Source organism: Trichoderma virens (genome assembly GCF_000170995.1).
Source record: "Trichoderma virens Gv29-8 chromosome Unknown TRIVIscaffold_3, whole genome shotgun sequence".
In the NCBI taxonomy this organism is placed as follows: domain Eukaryota; kingdom Fungi; phylum Ascomycota; class Sordariomycetes; order Hypocreales; family Hypocreaceae; genus Trichoderma; species Trichoderma virens.
The window spans coordinates 1,279,778-1,305,149 of record NW_014013746.1 but is presented as its reverse complement, the minus strand read 5'-3'; the positions used below and the strand labels follow the sequence as shown (position 1 = coordinate 1,305,149).

The following is a 25,372-nucleotide window of genomic DNA, read 5'->3' as shown; positions in this document are numbered from 1 at the left end:
AAAGCGCAACGCAATTCAGGCAACGTAAGGCTGGCCATTGTGCTCGTCTCTGTTACTCATCGCACTGACTGTATTTTTTGATAATCCCGGGGCTTTTCACATGTGGTGGGACAGGGGGGGACCGGCGCCGTTGAGACAAAGTTGCTTGTAGCTGTGACCGAGATCGGGCCCTTGAGAGCTGAGGCTTTTCCCCCACCCACCCTTCAAAAGTAGACTTTCTGTTGCTCATCCCAAGCTTTGGACTTTTTCTTTTCCTTCTCCAAACATTTTCTCCCGGCTCTTTCTTCTCTCCCCTCCATCCTTCTCACTCACAGCTCCATCCACAATGGCTTCAAAAGCTTTCTCCAAGACCCTGCGGGCGCCAATTGCTCGCCAATTGATTGCGCCTCGCGTTGCCCAGCGCTCCTACATCGCTGCTCGAGGCGCCACTCGTGCCGTCGCTGCTGCTCGCCCGGCTCTGGCTGGTCTCTCCCAGCAGCAGGTCCGTGGTCTTAAGACTGTCGACTTTGCCGGTGTCAAGGAGGACGTCTATGGTAAGTGCAATTGCTCCTCTGCGTGTGTAAACCTGGAGACGTGAGAGCTCTATTCTGACAGCACCGTTATAGAGCGTGCCGACTGGCCCCAGGAGAAGCTTCTGGTGAGTAACTGGAGATTTCAAAGAGTCATACACGGGCCCAAAAAGAGGCTTCGCATTGACTTTGGGCCACCAATGGGTGGCCATTGGAATGACTTACAAGACTGACTCAATTGCCTGCAGGAGTACTTCAAGAACGACACCCTCGCCCTCATCGGCTACGGCTCCCAGGGCCACGGCCAGGGCCTCAACCTCCGCGACAACGGCCTCAACGTCATTGTTGGTGTCCGAAAGAACGGCAAGTCATGGAACGACGCCATCCAGGATGGCTGGGTTCCTGGCAAGAACCTCTTCGAGGTTGACGATGCCATCACCCGTGGTACCATCGTCATGAACCTTCTCAGTGATGCCGCCCAGTCCGAGACTTGGCCCTCCATCAAGCCCCAGCTGACTGAGGGCAAGGTACGTAACCCCTCAATTTCGTGGCGCTATTACATCTCCAGCTGGGACTAACACGGGCTCACGCCGCAGACCCTGTACTTCTCCCACGGTTTCTCCCCCGTCTTCAAGGACCTCACCAAGGTTGATGTCCCCAAGAACATTGACGTCATCCTTTGCGCTCCCAAGGGCTCTGGCCGAACTGTCCGCTCCCTCTTCCGTGAGGGCCGTGGCATCAACTCCTCATTCGCCGTCTACCAGGATGTGACCGGCAAGGCTGAGGAGAAGGCTGTCGCCCTCGGTGTCGCCATTGGCTCCGGCTACCTGTACAAGACCACCTTTGAGAAGGAGGTCTACTCTGACCTGTACGGTGAGCGTGGTTGCTTGATGGGTGGCATCCACGGCATGTTCCTCGCCCAGTACGAGGTTCTCCGTGAGCGCGGCCACAGCCCCAGCGAGGCCTTCAACGAGACTGTCGAGGAGGCCACTCAGAGCTTGTACCCTCTGATTGGTGCCAACGGCATGGACTGGATGTTCGAGGCCTGCTCTACCACTGCCCGACGTGGTGCCATTGACTGGACCCCCAAGTTCAAGGATGCCCTGAAGCCCGTCTTCAACAGCCTGTACGACAGCGTCAAGGATGGTTCCGAGACCAAGCGATCGCTCGAGTACAACAGCCAGCCCGACTACCGCCAGAAGTACGAGGCCGAGTTGGAGGAGATCCGAAACCTGGAGATCTGGAGAGCCGGCAAGGCCGTCCGGTAAGTCATGGACTTTTACAACACTCATTTGGATACAGCTAGCTAACTACGTCTCTTCTTTACAGCTCCCTGCGACCCGAGAACCAGAAATAAGCCAGCGCAACTTGGCGCATTGTTGATTGATGGGTGTTGAGGGGAATCTTTTAGGGTAAAATGTCGTTTTATTTTTCTTGTACTTGCATCTGGAATCTCGGCAAAAGATCATGGAGATCTGGGGTTTGACGAGGGCATGCCGTTGTGTTAGTTTAAAAAGTTAGGGCCTTTTACGATACCGCGCATGGGAAGACAATGAATTCTCGTTTCACACACATACACACGCTCCTATACTCACTCGCACGTGTTTGTAGAATGATTCACAAAAATTTGTGTGCTCTCTCCTCCGTATTCTCCCGCCAAGCTCTGGAATAGCTGATGATTGACGTCTACCCTGAGTCGAGGCTTGGTTCAAAGCGGGTCTCTTGGTCTTGAAGTCTCCGGCTTCGGCCTCTCAATTCGATGTCGCGATATGGAGTAGGCAGAGCTCCCAGACTGGGGTTCGTAAATTAGTAGAATCCATCCATCGGCCAGGCAGCCGTAGGGCCGGATGTCGCGACTATTGTGGCCGGCCCGGTTCGAGTTTTCTCGGCGGCACGCCAAGACCGGATTCTCTGAGGTATGAGGGCCGGATGGTGTATTTGAGTAACTATATGAATACAACAATGTTTTCAGGAGGAAAGGTGGGCTATATATATATAGCGGTGATTGCAAAAAGAGCTTGATATTGTTCATATATTTCTCTTGTATTTTCTTTGCGTTATTTTATTTTATTTGGTAACGCCCAACGTACATGGATTGCCTGGCGGGACGTGATGTTTCGATCTTCATGCAAGCGTTTTTGCGCCTGTTGGTGGCTAGCATTTTGTTTGCTACTTTTTGGCGCTATTGTCGATTTTCAAAGAGGCGCTTGAGTTGGGGGCTTTGACTAAGCACGTCTTACCCTACTATTGTATGCAAACCATGTCTTGAATTCAATATATGTGACTAGATAGGTTATAGCAGGAATTGATGGGGCAGCATTTTCATGGATGAGACATTATCCCTTCTTCCTCTTCTTCTTCGGGCGCGTACTGACCGTACAGTAGTACTAACCTTACCAAGTTCAGTCTACAGATTGCAATAGATCTTACACCGATGCTATTCTTGTCTGACACCTGCCTAAGATGGTGTTGCTTATGGGAATGGGGAAATGCAGCTGCCCTGATATTGAGAATGCATACTCCGTACGTAGCCAAGATTACGGGGTACATGCGGCGCCTATGGCGATCTGACAAGGTCGAAAATAACGACACGTGATGGCTGCTCAAGAAGAGCATCAAATGCGGCAACGTGTCATTAAATCCACGACGGTCGAGATCAATAGACTGCCCAGACGAGTCGTCAATTGTGCTCTCTAAACGAGGTCCCATGTTTTACACCTTAGCAAAAGGATCCTCTCGTAATGGATGGATACTTCCGATGCAAAAGTATCGACTACCGAATGCTTGGAATTCGTCTCACTAAATCTTGGCTACATGCCGACTAAAGCCAAGTATAAGGTACATATAAGCACTGTTTCTTTGGGCAACTGAACGTGCTTAGACCTTCTTAAGCTGCGTTAGTGGCGCGGCATCCAGGCTGCTAGTGCAACCCCCTACCTGAAAGTGGTAGCAGTACAGAAGGAGTGTCGATGCTGTGAGGGACTGAGCAGCTAAACGTCGAGGGGCTGGGCGTACCTGTACTTGAAGAGGAGGGATTGATAGTTCTATTCAAGGGCCGTTTCGACGTAACGGCCACGACAGCTGCATCTCAAGCCTGCCAATCTTTTTTCTTTCTTTTTTGTCTTTGCTTGCGCAATCTTCATATTTTTGCTGCTTTGTTCTTCTAGGCATTTTTGGCTGTTCCAGGCAGAGAGAGGCAATATCGCATTGCGGATTCCTATCATTTGGTGAGTCTCGGAAGCGTCGCTCTCGGCATCTACCCACTTGATTTGGCTTCTCCTGAGTAATTGGCACTTTTGCTGCGGATGGCGCAGGCTTGCCTCGGGGGCGCCGCTACGAGTCAACTGTGGCGAGTTGCGACACATCTCAACTCCTGAACCTGCATTTGCAATCGAGCACTGCGTTTGTATGCCAGCTCGTCACTTTTACTAACGACTATTGCGCAGACGTTATTCCTGCTTATCTGCCCATCTGCAGGGGGGAAAGAAACAAGACAGCTCCATGTGCTGGTAGCTCCAGTCGCTTTCTCAAACGCGTGTCCATCCCTTTCCTGCGCCGGCAGCTTCGTGAGCGTCCTGCCATTACATTCACCGCCATGAAGGTCGCTTCTGTTCTTGGGCTCGCCGGACTGGTGGCCCTGTCGCAGGGCGCCAGAATTGCCAGAGACTACGACAAGAATGACTACTATGTCCTGCATCTCGACCGGTCCGTACAGCCTGGCGACGTCGCCATGCGTCTAGGCTTGACGCACGAAGGCCAACTTGGAGAGCTCACCGACCACCACGTTTTCCGCGCTGAGAAGCATGAGCGAGATGTTGTCAGAGAGGAGGTTCGAGAGCGCAAGAGGAGGAAGCGAGATATTGGCGGATACGATGTCCTGGACGGGGTCCTCTTGACCACCAAGCAGAAGGCTCGCAGCCGTCTACAAAAGAGAATCATTCCGCCACGTCCACCCATAGATATGGTTCAACGCTCCCCTCAAAAGCCAGACGATTCGGCGGTCCGTACGCAGGAGAATGTCATGAGGGACTTGAGCATTGCCGACCCGATATTCAAGGAGCAATGGCATCTGTTCAACACGGTGCAACTTGGCCATGACGTTAATGTTACCGGACTCTGGCTTGAGGGCATCACCGGCAAGAATGCGACTGTTGCCATGGTCGACGACGGACTTGACATGTACAGCCGAGACTTGAAAGACAACTACTTTGCCGAAGGTTCTTGGGATTTCAATGACAACGACCCGGAGCCGAAACCAGAGCTGTCAGACGATAGGCACGGAACGAGATGCGCTGGCGAGATTTCTGCAGTGCGCAACGATGCGTGCGGCGTTGGTGTTGCATACGACTCCAAAATTGCCGGTATTCGGATTCTCAGCAGCCCTATCAGCGATGCGGATGAAGCCGAAGCCATGATTTACAAGTATCAGCAGAATCAAATCTACTCCTGTTCCTGGGGACCTCCAGACGATGGAAGATCCATGGAAGCCCCTGACGTCTTGATACGACGAGCCATGCTCAAGGGCATCCAGGAGGGTCGCGGAGGCCTTGGTTCCATCTACGTCTTTGCCAGTGGTAACGGTGCGGCTAGCGGCGACAACTGCAATTTCGATGGATATACCAACTCCATCTATAGCATATCCGTCGGCGCAGTCGATCGTGCTGGCCAACACCCCTACTATTCGGAACACTGCTCTGCCCTGCTTGTTGTTACCTATAGCAGTGGTGGTGGCGATGGCATAGTAAGTTCTTCACCCTTTTCTTCTCTTTCCAAATCAATGTCGGTGGCTTACCATGGCAGCACACAACTGATGTTGGAGAAAATGCCTGTTACGGCATGCATGGTGGTACGTCAGCCGCGGCACCCCTCGCAGCGGGTATTTTTGCCTTGGTCTTGCAAGTTCGCCCGGATCTGACATGGCGGGATATCCAATACCTTGCTATGGATACCGCCGTCAAACTGGTCGACGATACAGAAGCTGAGTGGCAGACTACTGCTGTCGGGAGACAGTTTAGCCACACGTTTGGCTATGGCAAGATCGACTCTTACGCTCTCGTTGAGAAGGCCAAGACGTGGAAGAAGTTGAAGCCCCAAGCCTGGTACTTTTCTCCCTGGCTGCACATCAAAAAGGACATCCCCGAAGGCAACGACGGATTGGTTGTGAGCTTTGATGTGACCCCTGAGATGCTCAAAGAGGCCAACTTGGCTCACGTGGAGCACGTCACCGTTACCATGAATGTGGCACACACTCGACGTGGTGATTTGAGTGTGGATCTGATCAGCCCTGAGAACGTCATCAGCCATATTTCTGTCACTCGTAAGGGGGATAATTTTAAAGGCGGATACGATGACTGGACGTTTATGAGTGTTGCCCACTGGTAGGCCCCCCCCCCCCCCTCTTTTCAAAGCGTTACTGATGCCACTCGCTCGATGCTAATCATTTTTATTTTATAGGGGCGAGACTGGCGTTGGCAGATGGACACTTGTTGTCCGAGACACAGAGGTGAACCACGAGAAGGGCAGATTCATTGACTGGCACCTCAAGCTCTGGGGCGAGAGCATTGATGCTAGCCAGGCCAAGATTTTGCCCATGCCATCAGAGAATGACGATGCCGATCACGACCAGAGCCTGTCTACTATATCCGGTGCAGCCTCAACCAAGACGATTGCGGCAGCAAGCTCAACTAAGACGGCGACTATCACAGGCAACCCTACCGACCACCCTGTCCGACCCACGAAGCCTGGAGCCAAACCCACGGAGTCAACAAAGCCTCAAGAGGGCCCTGTGGATGAAAAGCCATCCGATACCGAGCACGAAGTCGCATCCGGCACTTCATCAGCTCAACCATCTGGCACGACCAGTGCGTCCTCATCGTGGGTTTCCTGGCTTCCAACCTTTGGAACCAAGGCCAAGATCTGGATCTATGGCGCCATTGGCTTGATTGCCGCCTTCTGCTGCGGTCTCGGCATCTACCTCTGGATCGCCCGCCGCCGCCTTCGCAACAACTCCCGCAACAACTACGAGTTTGAGCTCCTCGACGAGGAGGAGACTGAAGGTCTGAATAGCGCGGAAAAGGGACCCAATGCGGGCAAGAAGACCCGACGAACTCGCGGCGGAGAGCTCTACGATGCCTTTGCGGGCGGCAGCGACGACGACGATGAGTTTGACGAGTACAGGGATCGATCGGCTGACCGGCTGGCGGGCCATAACCCCGATGAGCCGGAGCACTATGCCGTTGGCGAGGATAGCGACGATGATGACAATCTTACGGAAAAGCAAGGATTACGGCAGTGAACATAGACGTTGCTTTGTTTTGACCTTTTTTTCTTTTTTTTGGGGCATGGAAGAGGAATTGAAGATGATTGAAAGCCCAGTACTCATTAGACGGAGTATGTCTTATCGGTTTTTTTTATAGGTGCTTGTGACTTTTTATCTTATTGGTTATACATTTCCGATTATCTTGATTATTGGCCTTGTTCATGTTTGAGTGATCTTCTCGGATGAGAGAGCTATTATTCTACCTCGTTCCATATCAGGGCTATATATCGTGACATTATGCTGAATGACGAAGAGCGTTGGTAGTTCAAATATTTCTGAAGAACCCTTCAATAACGCAATTCAACTTATGGTGGGTATCTGCTTTGTTCGTTTCACAAGTCACTTCATTTTCGTCTTGTGTGTGTTTTTTTAAGCACTTCTTTATTACAACGCCGCCAATAGTATCCCAAACGCCCGAAAACTCTCGATGCACCACGCTTCTTTGTGCCTGTCCCTTGAACCCCTCCCTTGTCTTCAAAAACCGCCCTTCCGTTCATTATTTACGCTTCAAGTTCAAGTCAAGCCAAATGCCACGCCTCAGCCAACCCGCCATCAAAAGTGTATTTTAGCTCCAACATGCAGACACGAAAAAAAAAGAAGAGAAAACTTTCAAATAAAGTTTTCACGCTACAGGAACAACGCCCTCCTTCTCCATCTCCATGACATATGTCTCCCACAGCTCAGCGACGTCGCCGTAGAACTTGACGTGGGCGTCGGCCAGGCCTCCGAGCTGCGTCTTCATCTCGATGCGCTTGATCCGCTCAAAGTCGGCAACCTCGCGGATGACCTCGTCGTCGAAGCGATCGCTCGTCAGGCGGGCGTTTTCGACCTCGGTGCTGAGCTCCTCGACTCTCAGCTCCAGCTTCCTGGTGCGCTCGCGCCGGGCCTGCTCGTGGTCCACGCCTCGGACGTCCTCTATCTTGGCGCGGATGAAGCCGCCCGGCCCGCTGGGAGCGCCGTGGCCCGAGCGTAAAGAGTCTCTCTCGGACGTGGATTTGTTGAGGTACTCTGTCAGTTGCTCGTAGTCAAGCTGCTTCTGCTCTCTGGCCTTGAGCAGGTTCTTGAGGGCGAGAGAGTAAGCCTGCATATCGCGTAGAGAACCAAGGTAATCTTGGTCTGTAACCTCCTTGAGCTGATGGAGCTGGGTTGCTGTGTCCTCGATGGAAGCGGCGAAGGCGTGAACGGCGGACTCAATGCCGGGCTCAAGGGTAATGAGCTTCTGGAACTGCTCCGCCAGGTCCCGAAGATCGGTTTCCAGGTCGCCCTCTCGACGAGCCACACGGGCAATGACCTTTTCAATGTGGCCTAGGTCTTCGTCAAGCTTGTCGCTCTTTTCCTTGACCTCGATGAAGCGCCTGTCGGGCTGGTGGACCTTGGTAAAGGCATTGATAAAGGTATCGGCAAAGTTGTCGAAAACGCCGCTGGAGCCGCTAGGATCGCTCGTTATGCTGCCGCGAGCTGTGCGGCTCTTGACCGTCGCATTCCAGTCGGGGCTCTCGAGGAAGCTGTGCAGGATGGTGCTCCGGCGCAGGACCGGGTGCAGCGACAGGCGGTTGAGGAAGCGCTGCAGCGAGTGGCCGCGCCGTGAGGTGAAGTCGTTGCCGAAGCGATCGCCGCGGACGTACTCCATGCGCTGCTTGTCCGGGATGGGCGGGACGGCGCAGGCCGGATAGTCTCGCATCAGCTGCTTGAACAAGAAGGCAAAGTCCGTGAAGCGCCGCCTCACGGTGGTGACTTCTTTCTGGAAGGACGGGAACGTAGACTAATAAACGCCATATTGTCAGTTTGACATCAACCAACAGTAACCCATCTGCCAACAGCCTTGCAACGGCGTCGTCAAGGTGAGGCGAGGCGGGGTAATAAAGGGAGAGTAAGAGAGAGGGCGAGAGACAAAAAGAGCCGTCTCTAGTTGCGCCTGGATGTAGATGTAGATACACATACGTGCGTGGTGACGAGATACGACACAAAGGCGTCCTTGGTGCCGTCATTCTCCTTGATGGGCGACCCGACGGTGCACTCGAGCTTCTCACGGCCGATGCCCTGCGAAGAGCTGTTTCCGGCCTCGTCCATGGCGCCGCGCGCGGGAGTCTCGACAGCGGCGGCAGCAGCAGAACGCACGGCCTGGTCGTGGACGTGGTCGCTCCAGGTGACGTTGGAGAAGTCGTCGTTGTCGTTGTCGTGGTGCGTCGTCATGGTCGAAGCATTAGACGACTTGGTTCGGATCCGAGCGTTTGCGCCTTGCGGGAGGGGCTGTGGCCTGAAGAGATACTCGACGGCGTGTGTTGCGACAATGACAATTGAATCAAGGCTCGCTCTCGGCTTCTGTAGAGGGGCGGTGCGAGTGAATGAAGGGAGACAAACGGTGCAAGTATGTCGAGACGAGAATCAAAGGTGGCGTATGTCTGAGGCTAGTCGAGAGGCGTGGACAGGCAGTTGGTTACTGACGGCTGGTGTGGAAAAGATGCGCGCAATTAGCAGGGCCCAAGTGCCTAGCAGGTACATGCAGCAGCTGTAGCTTGTCTCGAGTACCCGAGCAGGACGGGAGTTGTCGAGACTCCAACCATCCATAGGCGGCAGATGATGACAACTGAAGAGCTAATAGGTTAAAACAACAATGGGAATTATGAAAGAAACAATTATATCTCCTTTTTGAAACTGTAGTTCCATGTCTGCCGCATAGCATTGTTTCGTCGCGTAAGTCACTTTCTGCTGCCTCGGTACCTGTGAGGGATTGATGACGCAACAGCTTGGCCGCATCCAGACAGGACAGCCTTGGATTTGGCACGGCAGCCTGCAGGCGGGTTTTTGCCCTTTTTATCCTGGTCTTTCGGATTGATCAGTTTCATGCTTATCAGTTATCGTCAGGTAGTGCTACTGTGTGTATTACCCAGTACTAAGTACCTACCTAGTAGATGGTAGGCATGTATTATATGGTACTTCTAGTAGTAGCTGACAGTCAAATCGGTCTTCACAATACAGTAGTAACGGCAAATGATTGTATGCGTCGTCTATTGGTTTGTTTCCTGTGTGTCGAGATGTCTATACCGCCCCGGCTCCCTAACTAAGTAGTTTCCATGTTCCTCATCATCCGGCTTACTGTTAACATGTTTCCCTTATCCTTTCGGGTATGCGGTACCCACTGTACATATGAAATTGCTAAGATTAACAAGTCGTTTGACTGCCGGCGCTCTTGTGTACGCCATGATTTGTTTCCTTTATGACCTTTTTTTGGTGCTTTGAGCTTCCTTCTTTTTTTATACTTTATACAATTGCTGGTTCGTCATCATTTCTGCTCCTTGGCAGCGGCCTTGTGCTCGGCCTCGACGGCTTTGATCTGCTCCAGCTCAGCGTCAACCATCTCGCCGGCAGGCTTCTTCTCGAGGCCGCTCTCGGCAGCCGTCATTTGCCGCTCCTCCTTCTCGTCAATGTCATCGACATCACGAGGAGTGGCAAAGCCGGTCGTCTGGCTCTCCTGGTTCTGCAGCTCCTCCTCCTCAATGAGCTCTTGCTGCTCCTTCAGAACCTCAAGACGCTGCTTGTTGGTGGCGGCGCCCTCAGCATTGTGCACTTCCAGCTCAATCTCGTGGAACAGCTCCTCGGGGATAGAGGACAGAACACCAACAAGAGCCTCAATCTGGCTTGAGCCCTCGCCAGATCCTTGGCCGTACATGTAAGCATTGCTCAGGACCAGCAGCGTGGAGGGAACACCTTCCTTGAGACGCAAGTCAAGCCACGTCTGCAAGTCGGCCCTCATCCTAGCGGGGGATACGCTGTGCGTGCGAATACCACGGGCGGCACATGCCAACTGCAGCTCGGCGACGGTCAGGCTGTCAATGCCCTCGAAGGCAATGGCCTTATCATCGCGCTTGATCTGACGCATGCGGTGGCGAATCTGGTATCGCAGCATGGAGTCTGTGCCAAAGGTGTTGAGACCCATGTATCGGCACATGGACACCAGCTGAGGGCGAGACAAGTTGTCCAGAGTCATATCGTCTCTGAAGATCTTGCAGACCTTGATAACGTCCTGGTCGGTAGGCGCCTCACCGGTGGATCTGACCTTGCGGAAGAAGTTGGCAAACTCTTCCTTCTGGGCAGTCGCAGTCGCCTGGCTCAGGGGAAGGCCAGTCTCCCTGAGTGTCTGCTGGATAAAAGAGCTGACTTCCTTCCTCGTGGACCGCAAGAGAGTAGCTTTGGCCTCCTTGGACTTTTGCCCCTCAAATGTGCTGGGGAGCATGTTGGGGAAGAGCTTCAAGGCCAGAGGAAGCAGAGCCTCGCCCAGGGGAACGATGATGAAGATGGAAAAGGGGACAAGTCGGCCGAGATCCTGAACAGTGCGCCGAAGCTGCTTGTTCTCTCTGCGGGTAAGCTCATAACCGGCGGCCATCTTGAGGGCTAACCGCCAGCTGATGCGGATTTCTGTAGCAAGCAGCTTACTTCCATCCCAGTAGTGCTGAGCTTCCTTCTTGACCTTTTGCCAGATTGTCAATTTAATCTCCTCCTCCTTCTTCTTAGCAAGCTCCTTTTGGCCAGAGACCCCGTCCTTCTTCACAGCCAGCTCAGTTAATGAGGCGTCATCAGCGGCCTTGTCGGACTGCGCAACGGCAGCACTGGCCGATCCGTCTTTAGTATTTGCCTCTGCATCGGGCTTTTTGGCAGCGCTCGAGGGATCCTTTGGCAGAGGCTTCTTAGCCAGCTCGGCGTTGAATCCGGGGGGCGGTCCAGACGGCGCATCCGGTCGATGAGGCTCGGTTCCCAATTGGCGCAATGGAATCAACAAGGCCAAGGCAGGAATCTGAGTCTGTCGAGCGATATGTCTGGTAATGAGAGCTGACGAGGCGCCTCGGGATAGGTTTCTTGCTATGAGAAAAGGTCAGGAACCATGGCGGTCTGTAAGGGGTTTTGCATAATCTCACCTTGTCCCAGCAGGGGGTTGCGAACCACTGCCCTGCGGGCAAGGCTGGATGAGGCGCTCATTGCGAGCAGATGTGGGAATTGCAAGGTAACACAGGCAAAGAGATGATGGCGACACACAGCAAAGACACAACAAGAGCAGAACAGAGATGGAAGAGACAGAATTGATGTCGACGCTGGTGGATGGAGGGATGATGAAGGAAAGAATATCGATGGGTCCAGGCCGGCATGGAACAGACCTTGAACAAGGGTTGACAAAGAGGTACGTACCGGTGCTGGAATTTGGTGCGCCACATGTCAGAGGCGGATGCTGGCATGCCATAGGCTGGATCAGAGTTTAGATGGGGCTGTTGGGCTGAAGCCATCCGGCATGTAGAGTCACGTGACATAATCTCTCCTGGACCCAAAGTTAAAGAGGCCTCTAATATTACATAATGCGTGTGCAGATTGCGCTGGGTGTGTTCGCTGATTTGATGCTGATTTGATGCTGATTTGACTTTGGTGTGTTCTCGGCTCGGACACGTCGGACTTTGGGGACGCATGCAAGATGCTCATGTATGCTTTGCTGGCAGCATATGCTGGTTTGTCTGTTCAATCGTGGGGACGAGCGCCATGATTTGTTGTGAAGAGGCCTACATGTGCATGTACGAATCGCAAGCGCTGGCAGACTGCTGTCATCCGTGGAGAGACATGCACGACAATCATCGTTGGGCTGCACACGGCCTTTCCCCAGCTTGAGGAGTCGATGCCCTACCAGCTCCCCACGAAGTACGTGAACATGCGATGCCTCGTGCGAAGGTCATGATTTGGCATTGATTGCGAAGCGTGAAGCGGATACAGTCGCCGGCGGTGGAACAGCATTCATCAAACTACCGGGCAGCAAGCAAGTGTTCAATGGGTCGATTCGGGGTTCAAGAATTCTCAACTCCGTGATGGGAAGTCCGGCATGGATTAATACTCTTACTCAAGCGCTGTTCCCAACCGTCTACAGCGTATATAGCTGTCCCATCTTGGCTCACGTCGGGCATCGCTCGCTCTTTGCTGGAGATTGCTCGGGAAATGGTCCCCCATCCATCGGAGCCTGAAGTGAGACACGACTGTCCAGAAGCATCCATGTATTTGCTTGCCTTGGCTGTGCTGACAGCCAATTAGCATCTAGCAAGGACTTCAATTTTGTCTGGTAGCTTTGTCTGGTAGCAAAAGCAGGAGCAGCAATAAATAGTAAGAGCAATAACAGCCCGGCCATGCCCTCGTTCATTGCCGTTGGCCAACGCAGCTAGAGCTGGTCCAATCAGTTGAGGTGCCCGTAGGTGTAAACAGAAGACCATGGAGGCGCCGTCTTCGTTATATACTTCAAACGATGAAACCTTGGCTTGTACCTGATCGCAGTAAGACTGCAGATATGCCATATGGTCAAATGGGACATTGATCAGCCCTTTCGGGGTCGGACCGCCGCGGACCGACCTGTCCGCACTGCCATCAGAGCCCATTTTCTCTTAGAATTACTGCTTTCAACCTCAAACGGCAGAATGACGCTCGCCGTCCAGGCCAGAATGCTGCTTGAGCCGAAGACTCGCCCAAGCAGCGGCGCGACAGAATCAGGCAGACGCCGGCTAAGTCGTAGCTTAGCGCCTCTTCGCACCACTGCAGGGCCCCCTCGTCCCCGGGTTTAGCGCACGTGCCGGCCGCTCCCAGGCCGCTCCCAGGGCACTTCCAGGGCAGTCGCAGCGCTGTCCATTTTCCGGCGGGGTCGCAGGCACAAGCTCGTGTGTCCTCGACCTCGAACCGGAGTTTGGAGCTAAAGATTCATCGCCTGTCCATCAACCTCGATATCCGTCCATCCCACCATCTTTTTTGCGCTGCCCACAAAGTGCCGCGTCCGGCTCAGGACTGTGCCATTGCGCCCATGAATGGCCTGCTCACGCCGTGCGGCGCTTCTTCGGCTCGCACATTCAACGGTTCTGGGCTCCCCCGCCCGTCCCGCCATTGGCAAGACCGGGCCATTATCAACACTCAACATTATTAACACCTTTCCGTCCCACGCGCTCGCTCATGTCCTCCTTCTCCCGTCTCTTTCAGCTGTTTGCATTTATATAATATCCTTTCCTTTCTCATCATTGTAGGCTGCTCGTATACCTTTTGTCACTGCAAGGCCAGGTCTGGTTGATTTCCGCTCTACGTAAAGGAAGATTTTTTTTTTTTTTTTTTGCTGGCCAGGTTACCCTCAAGGATCCGCGTTGTCCGCCTTCGGCATATTGCTTACGCAGCAACACCGCATTCAAATACCTTGCTATCCGCAGCTTCTGGACTTTCCAAAAGGATCTTTTCTACTGTCCCTGTTTCAATCTCGGCGTCAAATAGACAATGCAACTCAAGAGAGCGGCGCGAGTAATTCTAGTTGGTGCGCCGGGCGTGGGCAAGGGAACCCAGAGCGATAGGCTGTTGAAGCGCTTCCCCCAACTCAAGGCCATCAGCACCGGCGACCTCCTCCGTCACAATGTCAAGAACAGGACACCTCTTGGTAAGCAAGAGAGACGCCTTTGATGCTATTCTTACCGCTGTAGCTAATCATCTAATCAGGCATAATGGCTGAAAATACCATCAAGGCAGGAGGCCTGGTGGCCGACGATCTGATGCTTCGTCTCATCTCAGGAGAGCTTCGATCCCGAGGCTGGCTGCGACCTCCCGTCATGACGCTCTCAGCTGAAGCAACCTCAACCGAGGGCTCCTTTCACTCCAGTGCCTCCATGGATGCTTTCAACTCACTGCCTTTCCAACTCGACGACCACGCCGTTCCCCAGGCTTCAGAGGATCCTTCTGCTTCTTTCATGCTGGACGGCTACCCCCGGACTGTCTCCCAGGCCATCACCCTCGACAAGATTGTGCCCATGAACTTGGTCGTCTCCATTCAGACTCCCTTTTCTGTTATCCTCGAGCGCATCGCCGGCCGATGGGTGCACGAGCCCTCCGGCCGCGTGTACAACACAAGCTTCAACCGGCCTCGCGTCCCCGGCCGCGACGACGTCACCGGCGAGCCCCTCGTCCAGCGCCCGGACGACAACGAGGAGACGTACCGTGCGCGCTTCCAAAAATTCCAGGAGAACAGCGAGCCCATCCTCAACCACTATGCCAAGAAGGGTGTCTTGCTCGAAGTCGAAGGCATGAGCAGCGATGAGATCACCCCTAAGCTGTACAAGGCCTTTGAGAAGCGTTTTGCTTAGTGAAGGCTCTGTGCTGCCTAAACCACGGAATACCTACGTTTTATTATTGTTTTAACAGCCTTTTTCCATACTACTACTACTTGGTTGGCCCCTTGCTCTATTCGGCGACTGTTACGTTTTGTTATCTTGGCTATTAATAGGAGTTTACATGTGTGGTTGGGAAAATCATCATGCCCTTGGGTATTGACTTATTGGGTTATTTTTTTCATGTCGAGGAGGAAAAAGAGGAGGACCCCATGACGGAGCTATTGCCGAGAGTCTTCTTCCGCCTTGTGTTGGGCTTTTCCTATTTCCCTACTACCTAGGTAGTTATTGTTGCGTGTGCGAATAGTGTACATATGGGTGACGAAAAGTCCCCGGCGTTGAATTTTCATCGGAGCATTAATACCGCGCATGCTGTTCCTGTCTATGTATGTGCAAATGACCTGACGTTCACATGCTTGTCGTGCGACCTGGCGGGACTCAGCTGGATGCTTGCATCCTTCTCCGCACCCGGGACGAGGTACCGATACCGAGACTCCACTACCAGGCCGAGAGCCCTTGACTTGCGCTTCTCACCTCCTCGGGCTTTTATCTCGGCTAGGACGACAAATCAACGGCCCGCGGCTCAAAGAGTCTCGGAAGCACAAGGGGAAGGACAAATTCCATTGTAATACATTCATGCCACTAGCCATACATGACCCAGCTATTGAAATCAAGGACTAAATCAACCTCTCGTCATCCAACTCCCCACCACAGCTCCTTGAATCCCGTAGATACAAAACCACAGACCAAACTAGAAATATCCCAAACATGCCCAGTGTAAATCAAAGGAGAATGGTCGAATGACCGCTACTACCTGTCCTCAGGGAGTTGAAGCTAAGGACGAACTTGTGTATCTCAACAAGAGATGCGATATCCAGGAAACCAACCCTGCTTCAATCGTCCCATTCGTCTCCGCTCCGAATGCCTGGCGGCGTATTGTTCGAGCGAGAGGAGCTCTGCCCGGCACGCAGTGGTGTATCCTCCTCATCATCGTCGTCGTCCATGGCCTTGGCCAGTTCATCGGGGTCGTGCATCTTGGCATCGGGGTCTACCGCTCCGTCGAGTCCCTCGTGGTGATCGTCATCGTGTCGCTCACTGTCCAAGACACCATCGTCTGCGCTGACAGAGATGCCGCGGGAGCCCCACCTCGCGCGACCACCGCCGTTGCCATTCAAGTTACTCTCTTCGTCCTCGGTGGCGGCGTGAACGTTCTTGCCGAAGATGCGGCGCAAGAACCATCCACGGTTCAGATCATCGGCATCAACAACACCACCGCCGCGAAGCTTAACTCGCTGTCGTGTGTAGTAAACCCAAGCAAAATCTACATAGAGGGCAGTCTGGATGATACCGAAGATGACGGAAATGGCATCGGGTTTTCGGTCGTTGACGTCGAGTTCCCGGATGAACCAGTTTATGCAGTAAAACGCACGGTAGGAGCCCAGTGCTAAGAGATAGAACGAGTCGATCACAGTGGGAACGGTGGTCTGTCTCAACAGCAACAACTGGGGTAGAACGCACACAGATTCAAGGATTTCAGAGAAGGACCACATCCACTATCATGACAATCAGCAAATAGACGCTTCCACAGTGAGAGCGAGCCAGGACATACAGTCATAAATCCCCAACGGTATTTCGGTTCGAAAATCAACATCGCAAAGGGAGAAAGAGCAAGAGAGCCAACCAGGATAATGGCGCCAAGCTTCCAGGAGATCTCACGCTCTCGTGAGCGGGGGAACACCCACTGCATGACACCGAGGATGTAGAAGGACGTGACAATGTATGTGACTTTGAATATCGCGTTCCATGCCGACTGCTCTCTAAATAGATCGAGGTATCGCGAGCAGAAGACGACGGCGTAGAGGCCTTGTGTGATGAGGGACACGCCCTCGGCGCTGCGGTTTCTGTGGATGGAGAAGATGAGGATGCCCTTGGAGAGCATGTGGACGATGTCGCCCAAGAGGCGAAAGATCTGGGACGCAACAGTTAGCCTGCGGTATTCTCTGTTCCATCTCGAGAGCAAAGATTGGGGTCAATTGTACATTCCAAGCTCCCATGATGATGGCTCGCGGCACAGCCTCGCCGCCGCTTCAGAATCGAAATAGAAAGAAACTAAGAAGGCCAGAAAGGAGAAGAGATAGGAGTGCAAAGAAAACAAGTCAAGAGCTTTTATAGGACGAAAGTCATCGGGTCTATCCGGTCGATCGCAGAGATCGTGGATAGGGAGATGCTCAGGGCTTGAAGGAAGAATCCGAAAGCATGGAGCTGAAGCTGAGCTTGCGTCAGATGCCGAGTCGCAGGAGGCACGACACAGCCCCACATCTGTGACGAGTGCATATTATTGGCAACGTGTACCTGAGATTGCTAGCGTCGATTGCTGTGGTGTAAAGTACCTGGTAAGTACCTGTAATCAACGTTTTCAGCCATGTCAAAGCTTCATAGGTGCCTATAAAAGTATGAGTGCCCGTGCAAAAGCTACGCTGCAATGTGCCACAGTTTGGAAATATTAACTGTATTTGGCCATCAGTGGAAAACGAGATGTGATGTTTTGCATCTCCAAGAGAATGGTTGGGGTCATTATACTGAAACCATGTACGGAGTACTACCAGGTACCTACCTGTAATATCCCCGTGAAATTCCCCGCAAGGGACGAAGTAGGTACCTACCAGGGCAGCATTTATACGACATAACACACCTTCGCATCTGTTGAGTCCGTACTCCGTATTGGGACACGCAATGCCAAACATCCTCTTCCCACATCCAAACCTCATCAGACTGTGCATCTACAATGGCTCAACCTGACCCTACAGGGCGCAGAGCCAGACCCTGTGCTAGCGTAAGCCTTTCCCTGGAGAGCCCCGTTTTCAGAGGTACCTCTTTGGCCACCCAAAATCGCTGTCGCGTGATGTCACCACGGTGTGTTCTGTTAGGTACCGCGTGTGCCGGAATTTTCACCAGTTAGCTCCAGGGGGTTTGGCAGCAAAGGGCGGAATCATCAGACTCAACAAACAACAGCATGACGTCTTCTGCCTCCCTGATAACGCGCCTTGAGAGTCTCGAGGTATGACTATATATTCAATCTATTTCCATCCCAAATAGGATCGATACGCGCGTCAACCCCATGCACTCCTCCCACCGCTGCCGAAACATTCGCTGCTGAGTGGTGGCTTCCTAGGCCCTTTCGCGGCATCGAATTGCCGGCGCCAGAGCGTCACCAGTTCCACCCTGGATTTGATTTCCATTTTAATTCATGGTAGTGCTAGGATCTGTAGTCTTCCTGATATCCATTCAAAAGGGGGATTCTTGAGGAGACAAGAAGCGAGGCTGCGCCTCTCTCGACGAATATCAGAATCTGCCCCAAATGAAGTCCTGCACTAGCATTATCATCGCAGCCACCTGGGCAGCGCTGGCTTGGCGTATTAGTGCTGTCCCGGCGGCAAAATCCAACAAGGCTCCTGAGCCCAAATATTTCCGTGAGTGGATAGAATGCGTGATTACGCGGCTTCTGCCCTTCTCAGCGGCTGCCATATACTAACAGGAATCTCCCGTAGATGAGCATCCGTGAGTATCTTGGCCATGGCTATGCAGCTATTGCTGCCCATAGTCTTCATTGCACTCTTGTCTAACACGGACTTGATAGTTATGATGTTCACTATGATAATCGCTTCGCTTTCACACTCCTCGATGACCCAGAGCAGAGAGAGACCATCAAGATCTTAGTCCAGACGTACCTGGCAACTTTCCGAGACTTGGGCATTCAAACATGGCTGATGCATGGAACTCTTCTCGGATGGTGGTGGGGGAAGAAGGTATCTTCTACCCAGCATCTTTTTATACTTACTATATTAGTATTTTGTCATTCTAACCTGCAGTCTTAAGGTCATGCCGTGGGACTATGATGCAGATGTCCAAGTCACAGAGGCAGACATGTATTTTCTGGCCGCCTATTACAACATGACCATATACTACTACAAGTACGGTGCGATGGAAGAAGGCCGCTTCTTTCAACTCGAGGTCAACCCGTATTTTGTTCATCGAGACCAAGATGATACATCCAACGTCATTGATGCCCGGTGGATCGATATGCATAGCGGACTCTACATCGATATTACTGCGGCAAGATATGCTCTGGATCATAAGGAGGGCGAAGGCGTTTTGTATGACAAGTATGGCCACGAGTATCGCGTAAGGACAAGTTTCATATCTGGACAACTCGCCACTCATACTAATGAGCTCTATAGGATACATATGTCTTTCCCTTACGAGACACAACGTTCGAGGGAGTGCCCTGCAAGATTCCCTATCGATACGAGGAGATGCTGGAAGCAGAATATGGCAAGAAATCTCTAACTAATACAGTATTTCACGGGTAAGTTTAGAAGGTCCTTTTTCTTCACTTGCATCCCTCCTGACATTCAATTTAGCCATAGATTCGACAACGAGACAAGGTCATGGGTTCCCCTTGAAGAAAAGCCGGAAGAAGACTTATAGTTTGCCCATATGGATCACATCAGCATGTATAGGCGTTGGTACTCTTGATATTCATCAGACAGTTTTGGCATTTGGCAACTTTTAGAGTGTGAAGGGGTGGCGGGATTGCCGGTAGGCCCGGTGCATAGCTGGGGATTTTGACGGATTATTTTAGGAGGTATTGGGACTCAAATCATTAAAGGGAATTGGGGTATATAGGCATTAATTTTTACAACTACGCAAAAAGGATTTATCTTGTGGATGAGTTCCATGGCGAGATGCCCTCAAATGTTCGGGCATTTCCTGTCTGAGTACCTGTACTTTATATGGTAAGCCACACAAGCGTCTGCTAATGTACCAGTGCCTAGAAATTTGCTGCCCTACGATATCGAAGCCCCCCACTGCATTAATCAACGCGTGTCTCGAAACAGTCGCGTCCCAGCTGCCGCTAGAATCCACTTTTAACACCTCCAACTCAGAGCTCTCAGATTTGCATCAGTCAGTGTCGCAACCTCCAATTCTTCTCCCCATATACCATAGTCCAACGCTCTCCGTACTCGCACAAGAAAAAACCGCCGATCGATCGATAGCTCTCAGATTCCATATGTAGAAGCTACATGGCGCAATTGCCCCCTTGCCTTTAAAAATGGCCACAGGCATGTCTCACCGAAACAGCTGCGTTGCGCCGCCACCTAGAATTTTATTCTAATACGCAGACAGGACGACAAACCCGCGCAGACCGCTTGAATGAGCGCCTTCGAGGCGCGCAGTATGTTACACCTGATAGGTGCTAATGGTCAGTTTGCTCATTGCTCTGTAGGCGCGCCAACGTAGACGATGAATCCTTCCATCTCGACATCAACAGCCTTGACATCGGAGGCCTTGCCATTGCATCATCCATCGCATCAGCCTCGAGTCCGGCGGCCCGGAACAAATACTCTCCCACTACCTCAGCAAAGAGAAGGAAACTGGATAAGAATGCGACAGCTCCTCCAGAGCCTAAATCGAGTTCCACGCCTCGACGACGGCGGGTCAGGTCCCAGCCCACAGAGCCACTGATCGAACTGCCAACTCTGCCGAGCGAACCGATGGACTACGACGCGGCGGAACAGGAGGATGGCGATGATGACGGGGCTACACCCAGGCCGAGCAGGACATATCCGGTACCGATGTCTATGAGTTCTGTGCGGACCGTCGATCCTCAGGTGGCAGACGAGCTTGAAACTTTGCCCCCACACCCTGGCGTTCAATCACCTGTACCTATGCAATCTCCTGGCTCGGTGCGCAAATCCGATATGATGATCATCGAAGAGGTTTCAGAATCTCCCGCGGATGCGCCAGGAAGCGGAAAGCGGCGCCGGGTGCCTATGAGCGAGACTCTCAGCTCTAGCGTGAGGTTGATGGGTGTGCTATCTTCAGACGACGGAATTCCTATGCCCTCGTCACCCCTTAAGAACAAGGCGCGTCGCAATGGTGCAGCTACAGTCCGATCCTCGCAAAGGTCAGCTGGAAGAGTATATGGCCAGGATACGAGCCACTTGGCGGATGAACTGTCGTCGGATAACTTCCCCCAACTAGCAGGAATAGAAGAGGAAGCGGAAATTGAGGAAATTGAGGCTGAGGCTACCGACTTGGTTATTGAGGAGAGTACCTTGGCACAAGATGAAGAGGAGCAAGAGGAGCAAGAGGAAGACCAAGAAGAGGAACAAGAGAACGACAATGGCATTGACATGGAAAAAGTGGCAAGAATTTTAGAGAGGGAAAGCGTGAGGCACCCACGAGAACCATCTCCAGAATTGGGATCACAGGAATTGGAGGATGCAGAAGAAGTCGAAGAGGAGGAATTGGAACTTGAACCCGAACCAGAAGAGGAAACTGAGCCTGATGTAGAGGAAGCAACTGAGGCCGAAGAAGAAGAGGAGGAGGAGGAGGAAGAGGTGACAGTTCTGCCAACACCTCCCAAGCGAAAGCGCGGACGGCCAAGCAAGAGCCCAACCGTTCAAAAACAACCTGCTGCCAAGCCGAAACCTGCTAAACCACGAAAGCGCGTCGAGGCACAGCCGCAAGATTCCAACGACGAAAACGACGAACGGCAACCTAAGAAAGGCAAAACGAAGAAACGACATAGCGACCAGAGTGAGGGCGATGGTGGAACGATTGAAATCACTGTCCAGCGATTCGTTAACCATAAGAAGCGTGGCCATGAGGATGACGATGTAGATCCTCTGCAGAATGAGATGGCATTCGTCAACCACGGAGGAGAAAGTGTGATTGATGTTTTCGCTCAGGTCTGCGACGAGGTGATTTCCTCAACATTGGAGCAGTTTCAGGAGGTGGCTAGTGGTGCAGATGACCCGGCAAAGAAGAAGGAGTATCGCATCAAAATGCGAGCTATTGAGGCTTACCGAGAGGAGCTCAAGTCTCGGTTCCTTCAACACGTATGTCTTGGGCAAATGCGGATCCGAACCATACAAAGCGATGCTAATGAGGAGTTCTTAGGCTATTCACTTGAACCACTGGCATTCATTGCGGAAACGAGTTCGACACGTGCAGAAAGAGAGGATGGCTTTGCGCGAAGAGATTATGCGTATCAAAGCCGAGCGAGAGCAGGTTGCTCTTCGCATGGATGCTATTAGAATCAAGCACGAGGCTGATTCTAGAGAGTCAAAGGTAAGAACTAGTTGAGGCTTGGCCGAGGTGTTGTAAAGCTTTGGAGCATAAGCTAACGAGCGTGTTGCAGTATTGTCTCGACGCGTCTTCTCTCATGCACGATGTAGATCTTGCCGTGGAACAGGGCCGGGAAGCACCAGAGCTTCCACGAGCGGCGCAAAGGGAGGCCGAATTGGCCAATCTCGAGCTGCTTGTGTCTCGCGTATCAGAGCAAGCTAGCTCGTCAAGCTTTACAGGCGGGATGCTCAAACAAGTCAAGGAGTTTAACTCATTCTTAGAGCGGGCTGCGATGGCACTTGAATCACGATGATACCCCCCTCGTTATTAAGCAATTGTTTTATTCATTATTTTGTACAATACCCCCGCGTTACTGGATCTTGGCCTTACTGAAATCCATCTCTGGGTGTTGCTCCTGGAACTTTTTGAGGATATCCATCTTCTTCTGCTCGTCCGAGGTGGGCAGGCCAGCCTCCTTCTGTCGCTGGTCAAACATCATCTTCTCAACCATGCCCCTGGTCTCGCCGTCGAGATCGGAGAGCTTGGAGTTTTCGGGCTGGATCTTGGTAACATCGATAGTGGGTGCGCTGGTGACGACGTGTGCCCACCACTCCATCTTGTTGACCTTGTCGAGGTGGATTTCTACGGACTTGGTTCCGTCAGAGTTGGTGGACAGGGTCCAAGTAGAGTCGTCGACGCGGACCGCATGGGGGAGATCGCCCTGTTGGTAACACTCAGAATGAGTACATGTATATAGATAGAAAGCTTTCGCCTCGTTTTGGTTTTGTATAGAAGGAGAGAAGAGGGTAGCGTTGGGATGAATCATGTAGAGAGGGACAACGACAGCGGCGCAATATGGCAATAGAAGAGGGAATGTCGTACACTTATGATGGGCTCCTGTCCCCTGATACCCGCAGTGAGGGTCAACTTCTTAATATCGACGACGAGGTCTCTCGACTTGAGGTTTCCGGGGACGTTGAAGGAGAGATCCAGCTCGCCGATGGTCTGCGTCCATTTGTAAGGCAGCGCAGCCTGTTCCTCAGCCTCCTTCTTGCGCGCGGCGGCGTCTTCAGCGGGGGATGGATCTACAGGTAGCCGCAGCTTCGTTAGCTATTTGAATATTGAATCATGAAGCTGTATGAAGCAGCACAGCTTGTGAAGTCGGCGGTATCTTACCCTTGTCAGCCATGGCAAAGCACTGTGAAGCTTGTGAAGGACTTGTTTGCCTGTGATATCAAAGCACCGAAAGGTAATGGTAGATGGTGGATGCTGGTGGAAGTTTAGCTGGCGTTGGAGGGGCAAATCCGCTAACAATGAGCCTGGCAGATGCCAAACAGGCCTGCAAGCCAATGGCATGGCGGGGATCTTGCTTACGTACGTCCAGTAGCCCCGAAGCTTGATATGCAAGGGCGGAAAGCTATCCGGTCGATACTCTGGTCACTCGATAAAATGAATTGTCAGCCACTGGAATCATCCTCTCTCTCTTGCATGTCGCGTGCCCCAGAACGATTGTCGTTGATATAAACACATAGACCGCGTCAAAATATCGCCACAGCCAGATCGAAGATCCATACGACTCAGCGAATACGTGGTACCAACGCGACCGCCGTGTTTGACCGCCGTCAAGCCATCTGCACATCCATCTTGAAGACCGAATCTCACACCCCCAGATCGCAGTTCCATCACCAACTCGCAAGCGCCCACAAACACCCGAGACAATGTCACGTACAGGCGGCACCAGCACCGTCTCGGTGCGCCATGCCTCCAATTCTGCCTCTTTCGTCTCCGCTCCCCTCCCTCCCGCAGACCAGGACGAAGCTTGTCCCGTGTGCAAAACCACGCGCTACTTCAACAAGGACATGGAGTTTCGAATCAACACTGAGTGCTACCACCGCATGTGCAAGACTTGTGTTGAGCGAATTTTCAAGGACGGTCCCAACCAATGCCCCTATGCGGGCTGTCACAAGACGCTCCGCTTGAGAGGCTTCAAGACGGCGTTTTTCGGAGACTTGGGCGTTGAGCGGGAGGTCGACATCAGGAGAAGGGTGGCAGCCGTGTTCAACAAGGCCGAAGACGACTTTGAGAGCCTGGATGCGTACAACGACTATCTTTACATGGTGGAATGTCTCACCGACGACCTCGTCAACGGAAACGACGAGGCCCGTAAAAAGGCCGAAATCCAGCTCTCTGAATGGGAGGCCCAGCACAAGGCTGAGATCGAGCGCAATCGCAAACTCGCCCGCGAATCTGACGAGTCACGACAGAAACGTCTCGCCCTAGAACAAGAGGCCGCTCGTCAGCGCCGTCTCCAGGAGCTGCAGGAGGATGCCGATGAGAGAGCTAGTGCCGCGCGGTTCCGGGAGGAGATGCTCAATTCCCTGCAGAACGCAGAGCTTGGCCATGCGGAGGAGGCAGTCGATCGGATCTTGCTCAAGAAGCGAGGACAGCAGAAGCGCGATGCTACGCTGGATGCTGTTGCGACGATGGGAGGCAGCGGCTTGTCGATCCGTGGTCTGAGAGAGAAGCGTGCTGTCGTGTTGGACGATAAGCCCTACGATCCGTTTGGTGGCCTGGATCTGGCGCCCCAGAGAGTCGACTTGGCCAGCGAGAACCTGTCGCAGTACAAGAGCGAGTGGCTCGACATTACGCGCACCAAGGAGGATTACATTGTGGGCGGATACAGCTCCGAGGAATATCTTACGAGAGCCCTGTTCGAAGCATTCTCTGGCTTGGGCGTGTTTGTTGCTGAAGACAAGGATATCAGAGAAGAGGCAACGGTGGCGGCTTCTTTGGAGGCCGGTGCTGCGGTGCCAGTGGGCGGGAAGATGGATGTCGATGATCCATTTTGAGAAATGAACTCTTTGAGGGCCATCATTTATCGAGATTAAGAATGTCTCGACCCTGCAAGATTTCGGGTTCTTTACTCGGTCTTCCTTAGAGGATAACTGTTTTGCATTTTCAAGGCGTCAAGGTGGGGGATTATATGGAGGTGAAATTATAGCAAGACAATATGGGTTGGCGTTTGGAAACTGGAGGACTTTTTTACATCTTCTTTCTTTTTTTTCTTTTTAATCAAGATCGATACCATGACACATCATACTAGGCTAGATAACAGACGGTTTATTCAAAGGGAATTGGCTATTCAGCATCTCAAGTTTTACCCTGGCTACATTGCTAATATGCTGACGTATAGTCTCTTGTTACCATAAGATGATAAACCTTGTATCCATAATGATAAATGTTAATGGTCAACA

At 52.4% G+C, this 25,372-nt stretch overlaps 10 protein-coding genes across 10 annotated transcripts; 6 read left to right on the top strand and 4 right to left on the bottom strand.

Annotated features, from left to right (window-relative positions):
* Nucleotides 1-265: 265 nt before the first annotated feature.
* TRIVIDRAFT_82017 (uncharacterized protein) lies at nt 266-2,197 on the top strand (the record flags this gene model as incomplete). The annotated part of the gene is made up of 5 exons (XM_014104198.1): nt 266-533; nt 606-637; nt 758-1,036; nt 1,106-1,773; nt 1,839-2,197. 5 exons carry the CDS (start codon nt 326-328, stop codon nt 1,864-1,866), a joined length of 1,215 nt encoding a protein of 404 aa, XP_013959673.1.
* Nucleotides 2,198-4,104: 1,907 nt separating this feature from the next.
* TRIVIDRAFT_11141 (subtilisin like protease) lies at nt 4,105-6,804 on the top strand (the record flags this gene model as incomplete). Its single annotated transcript, XM_014103795.2, has 3 exons — nt 4,105-5,250; nt 5,310-5,887; nt 5,964-6,804. 3 exons carry the CDS (start codon nt 4,105-4,107, stop codon nt 6,802-6,804), a joined length of 2,565 nt encoding a protein of 854 aa, XP_013959270.1.
* Nucleotides 6,805-7,179: 375 nt separating this feature from the next.
* Nucleotides 7,180-9,153, bottom strand: TRIVIDRAFT_85240 (uncharacterized protein; the record flags this gene model as incomplete). Its single annotated transcript, XM_014104197.1, has 2 exons — nt 7,180-8,590; nt 8,770-9,153. 2 exons carry the CDS (start codon nt 9,019-9,021, stop codon nt 7,451-7,453), a joined length of 1,392 nt encoding a protein of 463 aa, XP_013959672.1.
* A 668-nt stretch (nt 9,154-9,821) lies between these two features.
* Nucleotides 9,822-11,923, bottom strand: TRIVIDRAFT_72569 (uncharacterized protein; the record flags this gene model as incomplete). Its single annotated transcript, XM_014104196.1, has 2 exons — nt 9,822-11,685; nt 11,742-11,923. The coding sequence occupies 2 exons, from the start codon at nt 11,800-11,802 to the stop codon at nt 10,112-10,114; spliced, it is 1,635 nt and encodes a 544-aa protein (XP_013959671.1).
* Nucleotides 11,924-14,103: 2,180 nt separating this feature from the next.
* Nucleotides 14,104-14,960, top strand: TRIVIDRAFT_62143 (uncharacterized protein; the record flags this gene model as incomplete). The annotated part of the gene is made up of 2 exons (XM_014104195.1): nt 14,104-14,260; nt 14,320-14,960. The coding sequence occupies 2 exons, from the start codon at nt 14,104-14,106 to the stop codon at nt 14,958-14,960; spliced, it is 798 nt and encodes a 265-aa protein (XP_013959670.1).
* A 626-nt stretch (nt 14,961-15,586) lies between these two features.
* Nucleotides 15,587-17,208, bottom strand: TRIVIDRAFT_72566 (uncharacterized protein; the record flags this gene model as incomplete). The annotated part of the gene is made up of 3 exons (XM_014104194.1): nt 15,587-16,537; nt 16,594-16,953; nt 17,024-17,208. 3 exons carry the CDS (start codon nt 17,036-17,038, stop codon nt 15,878-15,880), a joined length of 1,035 nt encoding a protein of 344 aa, XP_013959669.1.
* An 821-nt stretch (nt 17,209-18,029) lies between these two features.
* Nucleotides 18,030-19,682, top strand: TRIVIDRAFT_72564 (mannosylphosphorylation protein; the record flags this gene model as incomplete). The annotated part of the gene is made up of 6 exons (XM_014104193.1): nt 18,030-18,456; nt 18,535-18,542; nt 18,622-18,790; nt 18,861-19,166; nt 19,223-19,350; nt 19,406-19,682. The coding sequence occupies 6 exons, from the start codon at nt 18,343-18,345 to the stop codon at nt 19,470-19,472; spliced, it is 792 nt and encodes a 263-aa protein (XP_013959668.1).
* Nucleotides 19,683-19,985: 303 nt separating this feature from the next.
* On the top strand, nt 19,986-22,510 carry TRIVIDRAFT_211963 (uncharacterized protein; the record flags this gene model as incomplete). The annotated part of the gene is made up of 5 exons (XM_014104192.1): nt 19,986-20,107; nt 20,172-20,220; nt 20,272-21,889; nt 21,951-22,121; nt 22,192-22,510. 5 exons carry the CDS (start codon nt 20,098-20,100, stop codon nt 22,429-22,431), a joined length of 2,088 nt encoding a protein of 695 aa, XP_013959667.1.
* On the bottom strand, nt 22,448-23,382 carry TRIVIDRAFT_167680 (uncharacterized protein; the record flags this gene model as incomplete). Its single annotated transcript, XM_014104191.1, has 3 exons — nt 22,448-22,839; nt 23,001-23,203; nt 23,295-23,382. The coding sequence occupies 3 exons, from the start codon at nt 23,305-23,307 to the stop codon at nt 22,489-22,491; spliced, it is 567 nt and encodes a 188-aa protein (XP_013959666.1).
* Nucleotides 23,383-23,836: 454 nt separating this feature from the next.
* Nucleotides 23,837-24,967, top strand: TRIVIDRAFT_32139 (uncharacterized protein; the record flags this gene model as incomplete). The annotated part of the gene is made up of 1 exon (XM_014104190.1): nt 23,837-24,967. The coding sequence occupies one exon, from the start codon at nt 23,837-23,839 to the stop codon at nt 24,965-24,967; it is 1,131 nt and encodes a 376-aa protein (XP_013959665.1).
* Nucleotides 24,968-25,372: the final 405 nt, after the last annotated feature.